Below are 18,645 nucleotides of genomic sequence, written 5' to 3' on the forward strand. Positions count from 1 at the left end.
AGAACTTTTGGTAGCATTTCAGCATCTGGACCCCGTCATCCATGACGCCTGATCCAACCCTACTTTACCCAGTTATATGAAATAAATGCTCTTAAGTTGGATATTATTCTGGTGCAAATGAAAGTGACCCAAGGCAGAAACTGGAACCAGGAGGGACAGACCTAAATGTAGAACTGCTTGGGTCAAGATAAGGAAGGTAACAGTAGAAGTCTCCATATCTTTGGCTGAAAAGCTGAAATCCTTGCTATATGGAAGTGAAGCAGTAGGTCAAATTGTTATCTAGTATTTTGTGACTTAGGGAAATCCCCACCACCCTAAAAATAGGAACTTCATAGACTTGGTAAAGGCATCAGGCTATTGGGGTGAGAAAGCCAGATGACCCAGAACCTTCCCAAACACTTCCATCCTAACAAGGGTCATATCCTTCCCTGTTAGCAGCTTTGGATGAATCCTGGGGATGAAGGCAACACCTCATTCTTTCACTTTTCTAAGAGACAGAGACCAAGATGATGTTAATCTGAAGCCCAGGCAATTGTTGCCTAGAGGGAAATCACAAGGGTGGGAACCCAAATTCAAAGATACTGATTTAACAAGATTTTTGGCCGTTGTTACTACCCAATGAGGCAACCCAAATTCATATAATCAGACCATCCACCAAGGTTTCAAGCCAAATGTATTGCCCCCTGGGCACACAGATTTGTGATTGTTCATTTCTTACGACAGCCTTCCAAGCCCTTAGGGTAGACAGTGAGTTGCTAAAGCAATAGAGACCCCATCAGATAAAGTCTTCTGACCAACATTTCAGGTCCCATGATGACACCGATGGACACCAATGGAAATACTCCCAGTAAGAAGGCTCAGGAGCATCCAGACAGGCTGAATACGGAACCCACTGCATATCAAGAGAAGGGAGCTGACAGAGATAGAAGGCCAGAGGATACTGCTTCCTTCTCTGTAGCCCATTTCTAAGCGGTTCAGCCTCACTCTCTTTTTTCCCTACTGACCTCCCTTCTCCATAAGAGGTGATCATCATTTATTTAAGTTTGTCACATTTATTTATTTTTAATTGTGTTATGTTAGTCACCATACAGTACATCATTAGTTTTTGATGTAGTGTTCCATGATTCATTGTTTGCACATCATACCCAGTGCTCCATGCAATCTATACTCTCCTTAATACCCATCACCAGGCTAACCCATCCCTCCTCCCCTCCCTTCTAAAACCCTCTATTAGTCTCCCGGAGTCCATAGTCTCTTATGGTTTTTCTCCCACTCCGACTTCTCCCCCTTCACTTTTCCATTCTCCTAATGTGCTCCACGCTTTTCCTTCTGTTCCACAAATAAGTGAAACCATATGCTAATTGACTTCCTCTGAAGGAGATTATGCTTAGTGAAGTAAGTCACAAAGAGGCCACCATCTTATTTCTAGCCTTGGGCAAATCTATCCCATGCTTAAACAACCACTCAGCCACATTGTAACTATAACACACAACACACAGCAAATGACAGGTCCCTAGTTAGTCACACAGGGGCCATTTCTTTATTCTCCAGTTTTTCCATTTCTCCCAGTTCTCGAGTTGTTGAAAGGGCCTGGCAAAAGACCATAGCCAGGGCGCCTGGGTGGCTCAGTGGGTTAAGCCGCTGCCTTCGGCTCGGGTCGTGGTCTCGGGGTCCTGGGATCGAGTCCCGCATCGGGCTCTCTGCTCAGCAGGGAGCCTGCTTCCCTCTCTCTCTCTCTGCCTGCCTCTCCATCAACTTGTGATTTCTCTCTGTCAAATAAATAAATAAAATCTTTAAAAAAAAAAAAAAAAAAAAAAAAAAGACCATAGCCACCTATGAAAAAGGGCTGCCACTTAAAGTAAGTATAAAACAGAGATGGACATGAAACAAACAAACAAACAAAAAAAAAAAACAAAAAAAAGCTTTATGTAACATTTATTTATTTTTTTAATCTCATCCTAATTTTGGCTTTATTCCTCATCTCCCACTCTCATTCTTTTCTTGGAAATCCAAACTTGTTTGTTTTTTTTCTTAACAAAATGTTTAAAATCATCATCATCTAGAGTCATAACAAAATTTCTTCTCTCCAAATGAGGGAAAACACAGCTCTTCTTATGCAGCATCTTCAAATATGCACGTTAATATATATTTTATAAACTATTTAAAATAAAACCCTTCATCCTTTGAGGTTATTGATATTTTCTAGCACACTGACACATCTCCCATAATACATTAATTCTACCCATTTTCATGAATGAGGTGGGAACTATACTAAAAAATAGGATTTTAATCCCTGAGGTGCCAGTTAAAATGGACAAGGTTTCCATTGCAACACAAGATTTAAAAATCAGCCTTAAATAATAATCATAAATCATGCTATCTGGATGAGTACCACCTGCATAGCATGGGGTCATTTTAAAAATTGCATTTACTGGGTTAAGTTCACCCTGCTTTTCCTAGCCTTCATGCCATGATAATCTTCCTTTTATAAAGGAATAACACATAGCACTGAAGTCTGCAGAAACTTCTGAGATCCTCAGAAATCAAGAGAAACCACAGTCCTGTTTCTCTAATCTCCATCCACATTTCTGGAGAGGGTTTTTCAGCACCATTCCACGACCTGGAAAGATTGATAAACAGGCTTGGTTTTTCTACTTCTCCGTTAATTTAGTCGAAAAGGAAAGCTGAGGTCTCCTGGCTAGAAAACGGGCGTGTCCTGCTTATCTCTGCCCCCAGGACTTCAGCAGAACTGCGTTGGGCTCTGTGCCCACCCTCCCGGCGCACTCTGGCCCTCGCCGGCGGCTTCCTGCCCCGCGCGGGCTTCGGCTCCCACCACTAATAGTAGCGGTTCAAGCTCCTGGTCCCCGGAACCTCGGGCTGGCCATTCATCCAGATCTCCCTGATGATGCGCTCCCGCTCCTCCAGCCGCTGCGCGCGCTCCAGCTCCTCCGCCGAGGTGAACACGTTCTTGTTCAAAGTCCTTTCAAAGCGGCGGTGCCTCCTGACCGAGATGTCAGACGCCGTGTCCGAGCTGCCATCCTCGCTGTCGCTGCTGTCGCTGCTGCTCTCTCGGTCCTGCAGGAACTTCTTCCGGGGACGCTGCCGGCAGTCCGTGTGGCAAGAGATCCTCATCACCAAGGCGGCCAGGGTGAGCACCAGCCCGATGCACACGCCCGAGACAAAGTACAGAGCTGCTCGCTCGGGATTTTCTGCAGAAGGAGGAAGAAGAGGCATTTGAGAGATGACGATTCTAGATGCGGGGAGCACCCACGGATCCCGGCCGCCTTGCACAGCTCTCATCACACTTTAAAGCTCGGATGGTTACAAATACTGCCTTCCCATGGGACAAACTACAGAATGGATTCAAAACATAATTATCAACAAATGGTATAGGGCGTGTGGAATCATTTTCCTATAGTCTTGCAACTTTAAATTTGAAATAATTTCAGAATGAAAAGATAAAAGAGAAGTATTACTTAGGATGTAGTATAAGCAAGCAACTGTCCTTAGATGTCATTTGCTTAGGAGGTGTGTATGTGTTTAAAACCTATTTTTGCCTATAGGGAAAGATCCTTGGCTTCTGAATTTGTTCCTGCAACCCCTGAAGAACCTTTTAATCACAGATGTAAGCAGCATTTGGGGGGGAGCAACAAATTTATGGGTAAAATCAAGGATCAATGCCTCCTTTATTGTAACTATACCATCACAGGCCCAAGTCAACACATGTAGTTAGCTCCTGAGATGCCCCCCCACTTCTTAGTATTCCAAATCTTACCCAAGTCCTTCCTTTGAGGGCTGGACCTACTGGGCTGGACCCCATAATCTATTTCTAAAAAACAGAATATGACAAAATTGACGGATGAGTCTAAGATTAGGTTACATAAGACCGACTTCCAACTTGCTTGTGCGTTCTCTCTGGCTTTTCTCACTCCCTTGCTCTGATGAAGCCAGCTGCCATGTTCTGAGCTGTTCTACAGAGGGGCCCACATGGCAAGGAACAAAGAGTAGCCTCTGGCTAACTGCCTGCAAAGAAACGGACCATGCCAACAGCCATGTGCAGGAGTTTGGCAGGGAAGCATGCCCTCCTGGTGCAGGCCTGGCCTGACCCACACAAACAAGATAAGAAATGTGTGTTGTTTTGAGTCACTAAGTTTTGAGGTAATCTGCTGCGCAGTAATTGATAACTTATACGATCACAGTTGGAAAACCAGTGTCGGTATTTTGTGATGGCCTCATCTGGTGACTTTGTGGGGGAGAAATCTGTGGTTTTCTTTGGTAAGAAAAGAAAATAATCATTCTGTTAATGTGCAGTATGCTTCGTGGGCCCACATCTCTGATGTGCTCCACAGGATGAGAGCCTTTGGGTGAATAGCCTTCCCTTTGTGGGTAAGTATAAGAACATAGGGGCACGCCTGGCCGTGGGTCCCAGGGCATGGTCAATCTGACAGGACTCAAATTGGCTTTTCAGCAAATTAGTTTTCCATAATCTCTATTCACTGGTTAGTATGACTCAAAACATACATTGTTTTGTGGGTTTTTAAAGAATATAAGTGGGATTATATATAATAACCTTTTTTAATATTCATAAAATAGAATATTTCTTAGAGAGATTTCCAGATATGCCAACAGCACTCTTTTTGACTGTTGCATAGTCTTCTGTAGTACAGACATATCAAAGTTTATTTAACTATCTCCTTATTACTATCACATAAATGGTTTATAATTTTTCAATATGATGAGCAATGCTAACGTCAAGATGATTGTATCCTTGTACACATCTCTTTATATACATGTAGAATTATTTCTTCAGATTAGTTATCTAGAAATATGGCAACTGCATCAAAGAGCATAGGCATTTTGAAGTTTTATGCATTCTAAATTGTACCCCGAAAAGGTTCTATCAGTCTAAACACAGCATATTGAATGCATGTGTTTATGATACCTCCTTCCCTCTGAAACTCCTACCAAAATGACAGTGATATGAATACAACAGACATAAATTATAGGTACAAAGAGGAGAGGCAAGAAGAAAATAGAAGACACTAATAGCAGATATGAGTAGTCAATAAACAATGTAAATGTGGGGAAAGCAGGGTGACATCAATATCATGGTGGTGTAATATCCCAACTTTTGGTGTCCCTTTTTTTAACAGCTAATTAAACATCCATCTACCAAAAAAAAAGTGTCTCTGTGGGAGTCTTCTGACCCAAAAGCATAAGCCAAAAAGCTCAGGAGGAGTCTCACCCAACCGCCTACCAGGTCGTCCAGTAATAGACAGACCGCAGACAGACTTCAGTTAGGACTGTGAAATTAGCAACCACAACCCTGATCCTTCCCAGCTGTGTTTGGGGAAAATCTTGATAAGTGTTGACCTGGGCAAATACCCATGGATGAAACAGAATTCCAGCACATCACTGAAGGAAACAAACAAACAAAACAAGCTTGAAGGAACTTTTCCAGCAGTGTCCCTCCCTGCCAAATTGACATAGCACAGAACTGAACTATCCCATGGCACCACTCCGTGGGGGGAAAGGAGAGCAGTATGTGAGTGCCTGGCTACCCTAGCTCTGCTGGATGCTGCATGGGAAACCCATTTCCCTCCAGCAACACACAGAATGCTAAAGCGGGACCTCCGTGACTGAGGGGAGGGAAAGTGATAAATAAGAATATCAAAGGATTATAAAGGGACATGGTTTGTGCTGACTGAGCTCAGGATGTCTGGGGAAAGTCCCACATGCCTCTGGGAGAACCTCAGCCAAGGATCTTCCTACCAGGCAGACATCCTTAATACCCCAAGTGCTAGACCCATACCTTCCTTCACTTCCCTTACTCCAGCTCCAAGACTGGCCTCAAAAATCCGGTAAACTGGAATGCTATCAGAAAAACAGACCTGGCTCTGTGGGCAGGAGAGAAACTACAAACTTGAACTGTAGCACCACCTTCTGGAAAAAAAAAAGAGAGGTTTCCAGGAGCCAGCCAGGTGAGCTGTAAGATCCAGAGAAGACATAAAAGCTTAAGAATTCTGCCACAAGAGGGAGCGAGAAATGTGGAGCAGGTGTATAAAAACAAGGTCTGAGAGAACCCCATATACAATAGGACCAACAAACAATATACCCCATCCGAAAGCAACTAGGGAGGAGTTAGGGAGGTATCCTTTACTTCAAAAGCAAAGCAGCAACACAAAATTACAAGGAACATGAAGAATTAAGAAAATGTGTCATCCATCAACAGACATTTCTGCAAAGAAGACATCCAGATGGCCAACAGACACATGAAAAAGTGCTCCACATCACTTGGCATCAGGGAAATACAAATCAAAACCACAATGAGATACCACCTCACACCAGTCAGAATGGCTAAAATTAACAAGTCAGGAAACAATAGATGCTGGTGAGGATATGGAGAAAGGGGAACCCTCCTACACTGTTGGTAGGAATGCAAGCTGGTGCAGCCACTCTGGAAAACAGCATGGAGGTTCCTCAAAAAGTTGAAAATAGAGCTGCCCTACAACCCAGCAATCACACCAATGGGTGTTTACCCTAAAGATACAAATGTAGTGATCCGAAGGGGTACATGCACCCAACTGTTCATAGCAACAATGCTCACAATAGCCAAACTATAGAAAGAACCTAGATGTCCATCAACAGATGAAAGGATAAAGAAGATGTGGTATATGTATACAATGGAATACTATGCAGCCATCAAAAGAAATGAAATCTTGTCATTTGCAATGATGAGGATGGAACTAGAGGGTATTATGCTGAGAGAAATAAGTCAATCAGAGAAAGACAACTATCATATGATCTCCCTGATATGAGGAATTTGAGAGGCAAAATGGGGGCTTGTGGGGGTAGGGAAGGAAAAAATGAAGCAAGATGGGATTGGGAGGGAGACAAACTATAAGAGACTCTTAATCTCACAAAACAAACTGAGGGTTGCCAGGGGGAGGTGGGTATGAAGAGGGTGTCGGGGTTATGACATTGGGGAGGTTATGTGCTATGGTGAGTGCTGTGAAGTGTGTAAGCCTGATGATTCACAAACCTGTACCCCTAAGGCAAATAATACATTATATGTTAATAAAAAAATTCTGATTAGGAAAAAAAAAAGAAAAAGTGTGATCATCAAAAGAAAATCCTTGAATAAAAATTTCGAAGACATGAAATCTTATGATCTAGCAGATAAAGAATTCAAAGTAACTGTTTTGAAGAAACAATGAGCTACAAAGAAACATAGGAGACAATTCAATGAAATCAGAAAAAAATACATGAACAAAATGAGATATTTAACAAGATAGAAACCCTAAAAAAGAATCAGACAGAATTCTAGAGCTGAAGAATTCAATGACTGAAATGAAAAATGCAAGAGAGAGAATCTGCAGCACAGTAGGACAAATGGAAGACAAAATAAGTGACCTAGAAGAGAGTGCTTTTCAAATAACCCAGTGCAGTGGGATTCAGTCAAATGTACAAATACTAGCATAATCAGGGTTCCAGAAGGAGAAAAGAGGAGGAAGGGTCCAGAAAGTTTATTTAACATATAATAGCAGAGAACATCCCCAAACTGAGGAGAAACTTTGACATCAAAGTTGACAAAGCTAATAGATCACCCTGTTACTGTAATGCAAAAAAACCTCAAAGCCACATTATAATGAAACTGTCAACAATCAAAGAAAAAGAGTCCTAAATGTATCTAGAGAAAAAAAAATTATAACTTATAAAGGAGCCCCCACTAGGCTATCAGCAGATTTCTCAGCAGAAACCCTACAGGCCAGGAGAGAGTAGAATGATATAGTGAAAATGTGAAAAAAAAAGTGAAAAGAAAAAATTACCAGCCACGAACACTCTATATGGCAGTTATTCTTCAGATACAAAGGAGAAATAAAGACTTTCTCCATGAAACAAAAGCTGAAGGTATCCTGCCTTACAAGAAATGCTGAAAAGAGTTCATCAAGCTGAAGTGAAAAGATGCTAATTAGTGCCATGAAAACATCTGAAAGTGTACAACTGTAAAGTGTATACTGTAGTTAAGTATGCAGTCAGATTTAGAAAACTCTAAATGTGTAATAGAATGGTATGTTAACCACTAAACTATAGTATAAAGGTTAAAGGAAAATAGTACTAAAAGTAACAGTAACTGTTACAATCTGTTAATGAACACAATGTATAAAAAGAGGTAAATGGTGTCATCAGAACTAAAGAGGGGAATAAAAGTGTGGAGCTTTTGTATGCAGTTGAGACGCTTTCAATGTTCTACTAATGAGCATAATGTTAGCTATGGTTTGTCATATATGGTCTTTATTATTTTGAGGTATATGCTCCTTTTATACCCAATATGATGAGGAATTTAATCATGAAAGGATGTTGTATTTTGTCAGATGCTTTTCTTTCATCTATTAAGATCATCAAGGAAACATAGGGAGATGAAATCACTGTCTTTAAGAGATAGCTGCACTCCTGTATTCACAGCAGCATTATTTACAATAACCAAGACATGGAAACAACCTAAGTGTACATTAACAGATGAATGCATAAAGAAAATGCGTTATGACCTTAAGTACATTATGCTAATTGAGATTAAGTCAAAGTAAGACAAATACTGTATGATATCACTAGCACATGGGATCTAAAAAAGACCTTCTAAAAACAGGGTATAGTGATGATTAATAAAGGCTGGAGAGAGAGAGAATTGGGTATGTGTTGTTTAAGGCTACAAATTTGCAACCAGTAGATAAATAAGTCCTGGAGGCTTAATGCACAGCCTACTGAATATAGAAAACAATATTGTATTATAGACTTTCAAGTTGCTAAGACATAAGATCTTAATTGTTCTCACCATGAAAAGAAAGATAATTAGGTAATGTGAAAGTAGTTAATATTACGATGGTAATCATACTGCAATATATAAATGTTTCAAGTCAACACCTCGTCACCTTAAATCTACACAATGTTATATGCCAATGATATCTCAATAAAAATTAATTGAGTGCTTGATATAAATAAATAAATAAATAAATAAGCAAGAAAGCAGTGAAAGAATAAAACTGAATTCTGTCTAGTTGATATCCAGCAAAGGAAGAAGATTGAAGGAGCTCTTGCCTTGAGGAACTTGACAGCCCAGCAGGGGAGAAGACCCACCCATTCCCATACTAAAAGGAAGAGTTTCTATAGGAACCTGAAGAGGGATCTCCAGAAACACAAAGGTGAGTGGAAAAGCTCAAGTTCAGATATGTGGGTCTGAGAAGGCTTTTCCCAAAGGATAACCCAATCCATGCTTTCACCAGGATGGAAAACCACTGGGCAGACCAGCATTAATTTGCAGCCTCATCTCATCATCTTTTAAACACTACTTACCTACTGGGCTCAATTGTGGTAAAGGTTAAAGGGATTGCAGGTGACCAGCATAAAGAGATTATCCAAGATCTTGGCAGAGATAGGCATTCAATAAAAGATAACTCTATTTTTTTTCTTCCTTCCTCCCTTTCTCCCTTTCTTCCTTCCTTCCACGTTCTCTGCCTCCCTTCCATCCAACCCTCCATCCATCTAATCCATTTTCCTCATCCTCACTTCCTTTTCTTCTCATCCCACCCTTTCTTCCCTGTGAGTGTGTCTCCATGTTTTCTGCACCCTGCCCTCACCACCCCGCTATTACACAGGTTAACTTTGAAGACGGTTACTCAACTTGATCCCGGGAATCACTATTCTCCCTCTAGCTTAACTAGTGCATCCCATCCTGCTACTCTAACCAGAAAACATACTCTTTTACCTACAGCTTTCAGACAAGGATCCCCAGAAAAAAGCCCAGTAAAAGCAACAAGAGCGGGCAAGGGAGTTGACTGGGCCTCACTGGTTCCTGAGGAGATGACTCAGGGCTGATTTTCACAGCTGATATAATTTATTTTGTTTTTCTTCATCATGCTTCTGCAAAAATCGAAACTGTAGCTCTATCATGGTTGTTTTTTCTAGTCTCTGCTCCAGGTCACTTCCTTTTGGCCAATGATCCACCCTGGTCTTGGCCAGATCCAGACAGCTGTTAATTGCCCAGGAAGTAGAGTGGGGAGGGCTATTGTCAGTTGTTTTCCCTCAGTAAATAAAAATAAATGTATTGCTGTATCTAGCTTCCTGCAGGGTCATTGTTTTCATGGGCAGGAAGAGGCTCTATGTGGAGGTCCTGAGCTAATTTCATTTGCACCCTTGGAGGTCAGACCATGCCCAGCAGCATCCGTCTAGGCCTGATCAGCTGGTCTCTGTGCTTGTGTAACTGGTTCCCCTGCCTAGACTCTTGACCTCAAAGCTTGCAATCCTCCCCCCCTTTTTTTTAAGATTGTATTTATTTATTTGTTTTTATTTTATTTTAAGAGAGAGCAAGAGCAGGTGGCAAGGCAGAGGCAGAAGGAGAGGGAGAAGTCAGGTTCCCTGCTCAGTTCCCCACTGAGCAGGGAACCTGACTTTGGACTCCATCCTAGGACCCTGGGATCATGACCTGAGCTAAAGGCAGACACTTAACCAACTGAGCCACCCAGGTGCCCCAAACTTGCAATCTCTTGATTGGAAAGAAAAATGTTTTGCAAATAGGTTTTAAAGAGAGTACTGGGGCTTTTGTAGAATCAGGGAGCATTCAGCATAATCTCTTCTCTGAACTCTTAAAGCATTGTTAGAATTCCTCTTTATGCGATTCTGCCCCTCCCCATAAAGAAGCAAAAACCCCCACTAACACTTCTGTCCTCTACGAAATGCTGGAGAAAGCTGCCCTCCTTCTCCCAGCCCTGGCTTGTTCTTCCTCGGGAAGAGGGGCTATGGGAGCATTGCTCCCCCACTAGGCTGGCTCTGGAGGATTCTCTTTCGCTTCCGCCTCTTTCATCTTCTCTTACCACCTGTCCAGGTCATAAGCACCCCCAAAAGAGGGCTTCTTTTACCTTACCCATCATCCTAAACCACCCTGCTCACCTTCCTTTATCTACAGCAGGAAAGACCTATGGTCCTATGACCCTAGGACTAAGGGGAACTTAGAAGCTTGTAGAAGGCCCTGAACATTCTCTGCCCTGGTGTAACCAATGCTGCACTTGATACCCTATTCTGATGCTTTTCTGGTTCCTTGAGTCTGGAAGGGAGGAAGAATATGATTAATTAGCCCCTCTGATCTAGGCAGCACTTTATGTAGTTGCATGATAACTAGTTATGTAATGACTATCTTTCCCATACAACAGTAAGAAATTTGAGGGCAGAATCCACCTGATTCACTTTGGATTTCCAGAACATCCAGCACATTGCCTTGCTCATTGTTTGTATCTCACAAATATTTACTGAATTAAATCATGAATATACAATTTCTAAAAGTCCAGTTAATAAACTTATCATATATGGATAAATATGTATATATGTGTATATACGTGTGTATACATATAAATGTATGTGTGTGTGTAATGATACAATATTAAAAGAGTAAGGAATGAAAAAAATTTATAAAATCACCTTAAGCCCACAACCTGAATATAACTACACACTGTGTAATGTAGTGAATTTTCCTCTATTCTTTCTTCCTATCCTATAAATATGTACATACTTATTTATATTTACTTGGTTGCATTTTATGTTTTCATCTGCATACCTTTTTTGTTTGTTTGTAAGACTATGTTTAAAAGCATGGGGCGCTTGGGTGGCCCAATGTGTTAGGCCTCTGCCTTCAGCTCAGATCATAGTCTCAGGGTCCTGGGATTGAGCCCAGCATTAGGCTCTCTGCTCAGCAGGGAGTCTGCTTCCCCCTCTCCCTCTACTTGCTCCTCTGCCTACTTGTGATCTCTCTCTCAAATAAACAAACAAACAAATAAACAAATAAAATAAATAATAATAATAATAATAAATAAACAAACAAATAAATAAAATCTTTAAAAAAAAAGACTATGTTTAAAAGCAGTCTTAGGTTTACAAAAATATTAAGAGGGAAGTACAGAGATTCCCCATAACCCTCACCCACACATACCTATAGCCTCTCCCCTTAGTAACATACCCCACCAGAGCAACACATTTGTTATAACTCAGGAAACTACACATCATACTGACACATCATAATCACACAGCATCCATAGTTTACATTAGGGTTCACTCTAGGTGTTGCACATTGTATGGGTTTGGACAAGTGCAGAGTCAGAGTACTTTTGTGTATAATGCTACTTCCTTTTCTGCTTGTTTCATGTGTTGCCTTGTAGTGCATTCTCAAAAAGGGAATCTTTGTGTTAGAGGGCATACATATTTTTAAACCTCTTGAAACATATTGCCAGTGGCTTTTCAAAAGTCATACATTATACTTTCTTGCCATCAGCTGCGTGTGAAAGCACTACTCTTATCAAACCCTCTCCAGGAGAGTATAGTTCAACTGCTAAAATTTATTCTAATATGATAGGTCAATAAATGGGTTCTTTATTCCACAAAAATTTACTGTTAGTCTACAGTGCCTTTCAGGCTAAAAACACAAAAGTTCTCACTCTCACAGGATTACCAGTATAAAGGGGAATAACATGAAACAGAAACTACGGTACTTTCTCCAAACCCCAAATTTGTGACTATCAATAGAGTTATGCTGGGTTAGGCTCCCTCACTGCTAAGAGACCACCTCTCTCAAGCCAATCTCATAGGAAAAGTGATTCCTATTCTAGCTGACTACTACATAGTTCACACCGCTGTACTTACTGTTACACATTCAAAGCATATTGGGCGATGGGCATTAAGGAGAGTGCATGATGTGATTAGCACTGGGTGTTATATGCAACTTATGAATTATTGAACACTACATCTGAAATTAATGATGTACTCTATGTTGGCTAATTGAATTTAAATTTTTAAAAAAAGGAATATTGGTTAAGTGGAAAAAAAAAAAGCGATCCCCCAGCATATCTGCACCGGAAAAAATTACTGTAAACAAAGTTAAAGTTCTTGGCATTTGCCAAAATTATGAAAAATATTTTAAATAGGCCACAGAGACAAAGGGCTAGTATATAAAGAACACCTAGAAAGAGCACTAAGAAAAAAAGACCAACAACCAATAAAGAAAATGGGCAAAAGATATGGACAGTTCACAGAAAAAGAAATACAAATGGCCCTTCAATGTATGAAAAGCTGCTCACCCAAAGTAGGACTTAGCACACTGTGGCTCAGGGGCCAAACCTGACCACTTTGTGTTTTGTTGTTGGCACACAGCTGCGCCCATTCATATACATTCTGTCTGTGTCTTCTTTCATGCTAACAGCACAGGAGTTCAATAGAACAGAGACTGTATGGCTCACAAAGCCAAAAATATTTATTATCTGACCCTTTACAGGAAACATGTGCTGACCTGTGACCTAGAGGAACAGAAATTAAATGGCATTTAGATGTTATTTTCCATTTATCAGATTGCCAAAAATCCAACAGTTTGAAAATAGCTTGCAGGACCTTCTGATGCATCTTAAAAAGAGTAAATGGGTAAAACTCCTTAAGTGGCACTTTGGTGATATTGACCTTAACTCATAATTTATACACTCTTTGATCCAACAGTTTCACTTTTGGGAACTTACTCTGCAAATGCATGTGAACATGTATGTGTGCCCACAGGATTTATTGCAACTCTGTTGCCCTGCTGGAAAAGATTTGAACCACTACCTCTGGCCAACAGAGGACTGGTTAAAATTATGGTTCATCTGTACAAAGGAATAGTATATAGTCATCTAAAAGGAGGAAGCCCTCTATACACTGAATACCATCTATAACACATCTTTATGATAATGTTTTTCAGTGAAGAAAGCAAAGTACAAAAGAGTACAAAGTACAAAATGCTATCTGTGAATTAAAAGGGGGTGAGGATGAGATTAGATGTTCATCTTTCTTACCTGTGCACAAAGAACTCTGGAAGGATGCAGAAAGGCCTGATGATGGCTCAAATGTGGGGACTGGATGGAGGGGGCAGCTCTATGACTTCTTACTATATATCCCTTTATATTGTTTGATCATTGAGCCATGTTAATTCACTGATTAGTTGAGCACCTAATAGGTGCCAGACACTATTCTAGAGGCTGAGGAAAGAAAGAAAAATCTAAGTGCTCCTGGAAGCTTATATTCTACTAGACGAGACAGTAAATGAACAAGATAAACACATAAGACAGGGTATATGTTAGATGGCAATAAGGTGATAAGGAGAAGAAAACAGTAAAAATAGGAAGGAGGGTACAAAGTGTGGGATGTGTGCTGGAGGAGAGCGGGCAGGTGGAGTGACCAAAGGGAATCTAACCAAGAAGGTGACTTTTAAGGAAGAAATGAAAGGAAATGGAAGAGTGACCAGGAGAATGTATTATCAATTCAAAACATTAAATAAAAGAGCAATCATTCCATTTAATCTTTCTAACAACCCTATTAGAAGTTATTTATGAGGTTATTACTATAAATGATATTATTATCCTCATCATAAATTATTATATTATGATCCCAAGGGGTTGCTTGCACAGAGTTGAGACAAGAAATGTTAACCCCTCCAATCCCAGTACTGAGATACAGGGAAACAAAACGTGTGTGAGGAGTACATGGGTGGCACCTAAGCCAGGGTTGGGGAGTGAGGAGAGAGGATGGCAGACCCTGAAGACTGTGAGGGCAATAGCCACTCCAGGACCGAAGGGAAGAATACTTGGAAAAGGAAATGGCTGCAAAAAGCAGAGATGAGAAAAGATGCAGCAAGTGGTTTAAAATAATTGGAGTGAGGTCTTGATCAGGGAGCTCTACAACTAAATAAGAGCAGCAAGAAGTCAAGTTCAGACACTAAAAGCCCTGAGAAGCCCCATAAGAAACTGCAGATTGGATAACTCACATAATCCCCTTCTCTTCTCCCTTACTTGCCTCTACAGCGTGTTTTCCAACCTCAGCACTATTGACCTCTTGGACCAGTTAATTCTTTGTTGTAGCGAGTTGTCTTGTGCATTATAGGCTGTATCTCCACCACTAGATGCCAATAGCAGCACCCCCTCACACCCCAGTTGTGACAACCAAAGGTTTTTCCAGATACTTCCTGCAATCCCCCATAGGGCAAAATCATCCCTGGTTACAAAGCACTGGTCTAAAGGATGAACAGGCTTTGTCATTTTTTTTTTTTTTTTTCAGCTAGATGGTCATGTAACACAGTTTTGGTCAATGAAATATGAGATCTACTGGATTGTCCTTCCTTTTTTCAACCATCTTGAATGAGAGCAAGAGCAACAGCAGCCCTTTGCAGCCATGAGATGATAAACATAACAGAAAGGACATGAGAATCACAGAGATGGTGGTCCCTACATCTTTAAGCCAACGCACCACATGCCTCCAGACTTCTTGTTATGAAGGTAAGATAACTCTATGTGTTTAGGCCTCCAAGTTGAGGTTTTCTGTTATTTGCAGCTGAAAGCAATCCTAACTATTAAACCATACAAAAGTATCTGGATTTCATCCCAGAGATAATTAGGATCCACTAAAGTATTCTAAAAAATAAAAAAGAATAAAGTCATCAGACTTATAGTTTGGAAAGATCATTTTGCCACAAAACACAATCTTTGCTATGAAGCAAGATGGGAGGCAGATAGATCATGGAAAATGCCATTATGCAAGATAAGCAAAAGCAGAATGGGGCTTGGATCAGATCAATTAATTCAATGATGGTGGGAATAAAATGGAGGGGTCACATTGAGAGACACTGAGAGGCAAAATGGACTGACCCTAAGCAACTAGATATACACAGTGAGTAAGATACATCATACTTCTGGCGTGGGTGATGCCCTACATGGTACGTAAGAGAAAGAGCAACTGACAGAGAAAAACATATTCCATTGCAGCCAGGTTGAATCTGAAATGCTTATGGCACACACAAGTGGTAACATTCAGGGCATTTAGATACACAGGTCTAGAAGTCAGGAAAGAACAAGGGAGTGGTAATTTGTAAAATATATGTAGGACATAATTCTAAATTTTATTTTTTAAAGATCTTATTTATTTGAGATAATAAGCGGGGGGGAGGGGTAGAAGAGAGGGAGAAGCAGACTTCCCGCTGAGCAGGGATCCCAGTGCAGGGCTTGATCCGGGACTCCAGGATCATGGCCTGAGCTGAAGGCAGACACTTAACCGACTGAACTATCCAGGCGCCCTAATTCTAAATTTTAAATTTCAGTAAAATAACATTATTTATTACAAAAGTGGTATCAATGAAGTATAGAATATTTAAACATACAACTAAGCAAAAGAAATTTAAAAATACACAGACACATTTATAAAATCCCAGCATCCAGATATAATTTGCAATAAAATGTACTTACATATACGTGTGAATATACAAACATAAATAGCCCTATACTGCACAGGCTATATGGTTTTACTCACTTAAAAACACACCATAAACATCTTTCTACTTCAATTAGTATTCACCTATTTTTCTACTTCAATTAATATCCACCTATTTTTCTGATTTTTTATTATATAAACAGTTCTGAGATCAATTGTCCTCATAGTAAAATTTCTGTCCATATCCCCAGTTATTTCTTAGGATAAATTCCTAAATGTGGAACTTTGGCTAAATGGTATACATGTTTTTAAGGTTTTTGATAGAGGTTCGCAAATCACTCTCTAGAGAGGCTGTAGCAATTTGCGGTCCCATAATACTGTGTGCAAGGACTCATTTCCCCACACTTTCTGTAAAACTGGAATTAAATACATAAGCACTCAAGTCTTTAAAAAAATTATAAAATAAAAATGTTAACCTCGCTGTTGCTTTTATTTGGCGTTTGTTTAATTGCTAGAACTCGGGCGGTGTATGTTTTATCAGCAATTTGTAATTTCTCCTTGGCAAACTGCTGATTCTCGTGCCTTTTCTACTATTCTTTGGGACACCGATCTTCTATTGATTGGTAAAAGCTTTTTATATGTTATAAATGTTAACCCTTCTTCATTAAGGCTGCATTTTTCTCTTAGTTTGCATTTGCCATTTAATTTTAGGGTACATTTGGATAAACAGGTATGTAAAATTATTAGAATTGTCAAGGTTTGAAATGGCTGTTGTGGAGAGTGGGAACGAGATGTTTCCAAAGGCAATCAGAGACTGAAGTACTACTTGAAAGGCTCAGCTGAGGTTTGATGCCATGAATTTCTAATGGCTTCAATCTGCAAAGCTGTAGCAGCATTTGGTTACTTCAGCTCCGAGGGCAAAAGGGGAGAAAGTGGGATGTACTTCGAGTTGTTTTAATCAGGAACTGGACAAAGAAGGGAGTTGTGTGCATTAGCAAACACCCTGCTGACTCCAGAAGACTGCTTGAGATCCTCTCTCGCCCTCCCTCGGCCCCTCCCCACTAAAATAAATAAATAAGTCTTAAAAAAAAAACAACCACACACACAAACAAAAAAGATGATATAATTTCTGATATTTGCTTTAAAATAAACAAGTAGGGAAGAGAAAGGCTATTGATGGGTCGATGAGTCCCATGGGGTTCATTATGCTTTCTACCTACTTTTGTTTATGTTTTAAATTTTCTATAATAAAGCATTAATATGCATTTATTAAAAGTATGCTGCTGAAATGATGGACTATGTGGACAAAATAAGAGGCAACTGATGCTCTGGAAAAAATTAGGAGGAATCAGGGGCCCCTGCGTAGTTGAAGACCAGATTCAGCTAAGTGAGAACATGAGAGAGCCACAAGATCAGGACATTTTCTACAATTTTCTTCGAACATATTTATTATTATTGCCTTCAATCCATTTGTTCTATCTTTTTCTTTTAAAACAATTATTTTTCTATCTGTTATATTCACCTTCATATTATAAATTCTCTTAACTCATTTTCTTTACAGCTAGGATTGTTACCCATCACACTCAGAATTCATTTTCAGCCAGCAAGTCTATTTACCGGATCTAACCCATTTTATTTTCCATTTCCATTTCCTTGAATTCTCTTTTTATTTCATCCCATATTTTTTTAAAAGGAGCATTATCTCCCTGTGTCCCAACCTCTATTTAATTCTAGAATATGAGGTGGGAAGGAGAAAGGTGGGAGGAGGGGGCAGAGAAATGGGGCCATGCCCTCTTTCAGCCCTAGCAAGATCACAAGACACACAGTAAACACCAGACCATTCAATGAATTACCACATTCAATGGTCACTACTCAGGGTCATGCCGGCTGAAATGGAAAACTGCCAGGTACTTCCTGTGCCAAGCAGAACTCCAAAGTCCGGGAGCCTGTATGCTCTCACCCAGATATGTTCTTGCAACAGCTGGTTTGCAAGTGTCCTTGGAGGCTTTGGAACCTCCAGGTCCTCCCTGCCCCCACTTCATTTTGGGGATATATTCACTAAAGAGTTGAGAGGATTATCATTCAATTATTTGTGAAACATGATACTAGTATAGCCTTGAAGAAGGGGCAAAGCTGAGATTCCTCTGATGTGCGGTTGCCCAGGGAAGGAGGCCCCGGAGACCAGACTTCCTAGGGAGGTGAGGAGTTGACTGATGGCCAGGCCTTTGATGACCTAGGAAGGGTGAACCCTGGGCCTTGAGGTCTGTGCAGACGATATGCTGCATCTTGCCACCCCTGAGAAGACCTTTCTAAAATCAGGTTGCATGTCATCTAAGATCCTCTCTCAAAAAGAAGCCATTAGCTTCCTTTATCCTCAACCCT

General features: G+C 40.4%; 1 protein-coding gene and 1 long non-coding RNA gene across 5 annotated transcripts in view; one reads left to right on the top strand and one right to left on the bottom strand.

Annotated features, from left to right (window-relative positions):
* The window catches only part of LOC116595814, a 41,260-nt gene that overhangs the window by 12,777 nt on the left and 9,838 nt on the right, over positions 1 to 18,645 (top strand). Inside the window, exons 3-5 of one of the 3 annotated variants that reach the window (XR_004287866.1) lie at positions 9,068 to 9,200; positions 13,386 to 13,455; positions 15,118 to 15,335. This is a non-coding gene — a long non-coding RNA (uncharacterized LOC116595814). The remainder of the gene's footprint in view (positions 1 to 9,067; positions 9,201 to 13,385; positions 13,456 to 15,117; positions 15,336 to 18,645) is intronic. The other 2 variants (XR_004287867.1, XR_004287868.1) reach the window with 2 other exon arrangements.
* EVA1A (eva-1 homolog A, regulator of programmed cell death) overlaps positions 1,923 to 18,645 on the bottom strand; it is a 50,748-nt gene continuing 34,025 nt past the window's right edge. Inside the window, exon 3 of one of the 2 annotated variants that reach the window (XM_032352590.1) lies at positions 1,923 to 3,209. In XM_032352590.1, the coding sequence (XP_032208481.1) occupies positions 2,836 to 3,209 (374 nt within the window). In that variant the 3' untranslated portion in view covers positions 1,923 to 2,835. The remainder of the gene's footprint in view (positions 3,210 to 18,645) is intronic. The other variant, XM_032352589.1, reaches the window with a different exon arrangement.

This window comes from Mustela erminea, chromosome 7 (assembly GCF_009829155.1).
Source record: "Mustela erminea isolate mMusErm1 chromosome 7, mMusErm1.Pri, whole genome shotgun sequence".
NCBI lineage: Eukaryota > Metazoa > Chordata > Mammalia > Carnivora > Mustelidae > Mustela > Mustela erminea.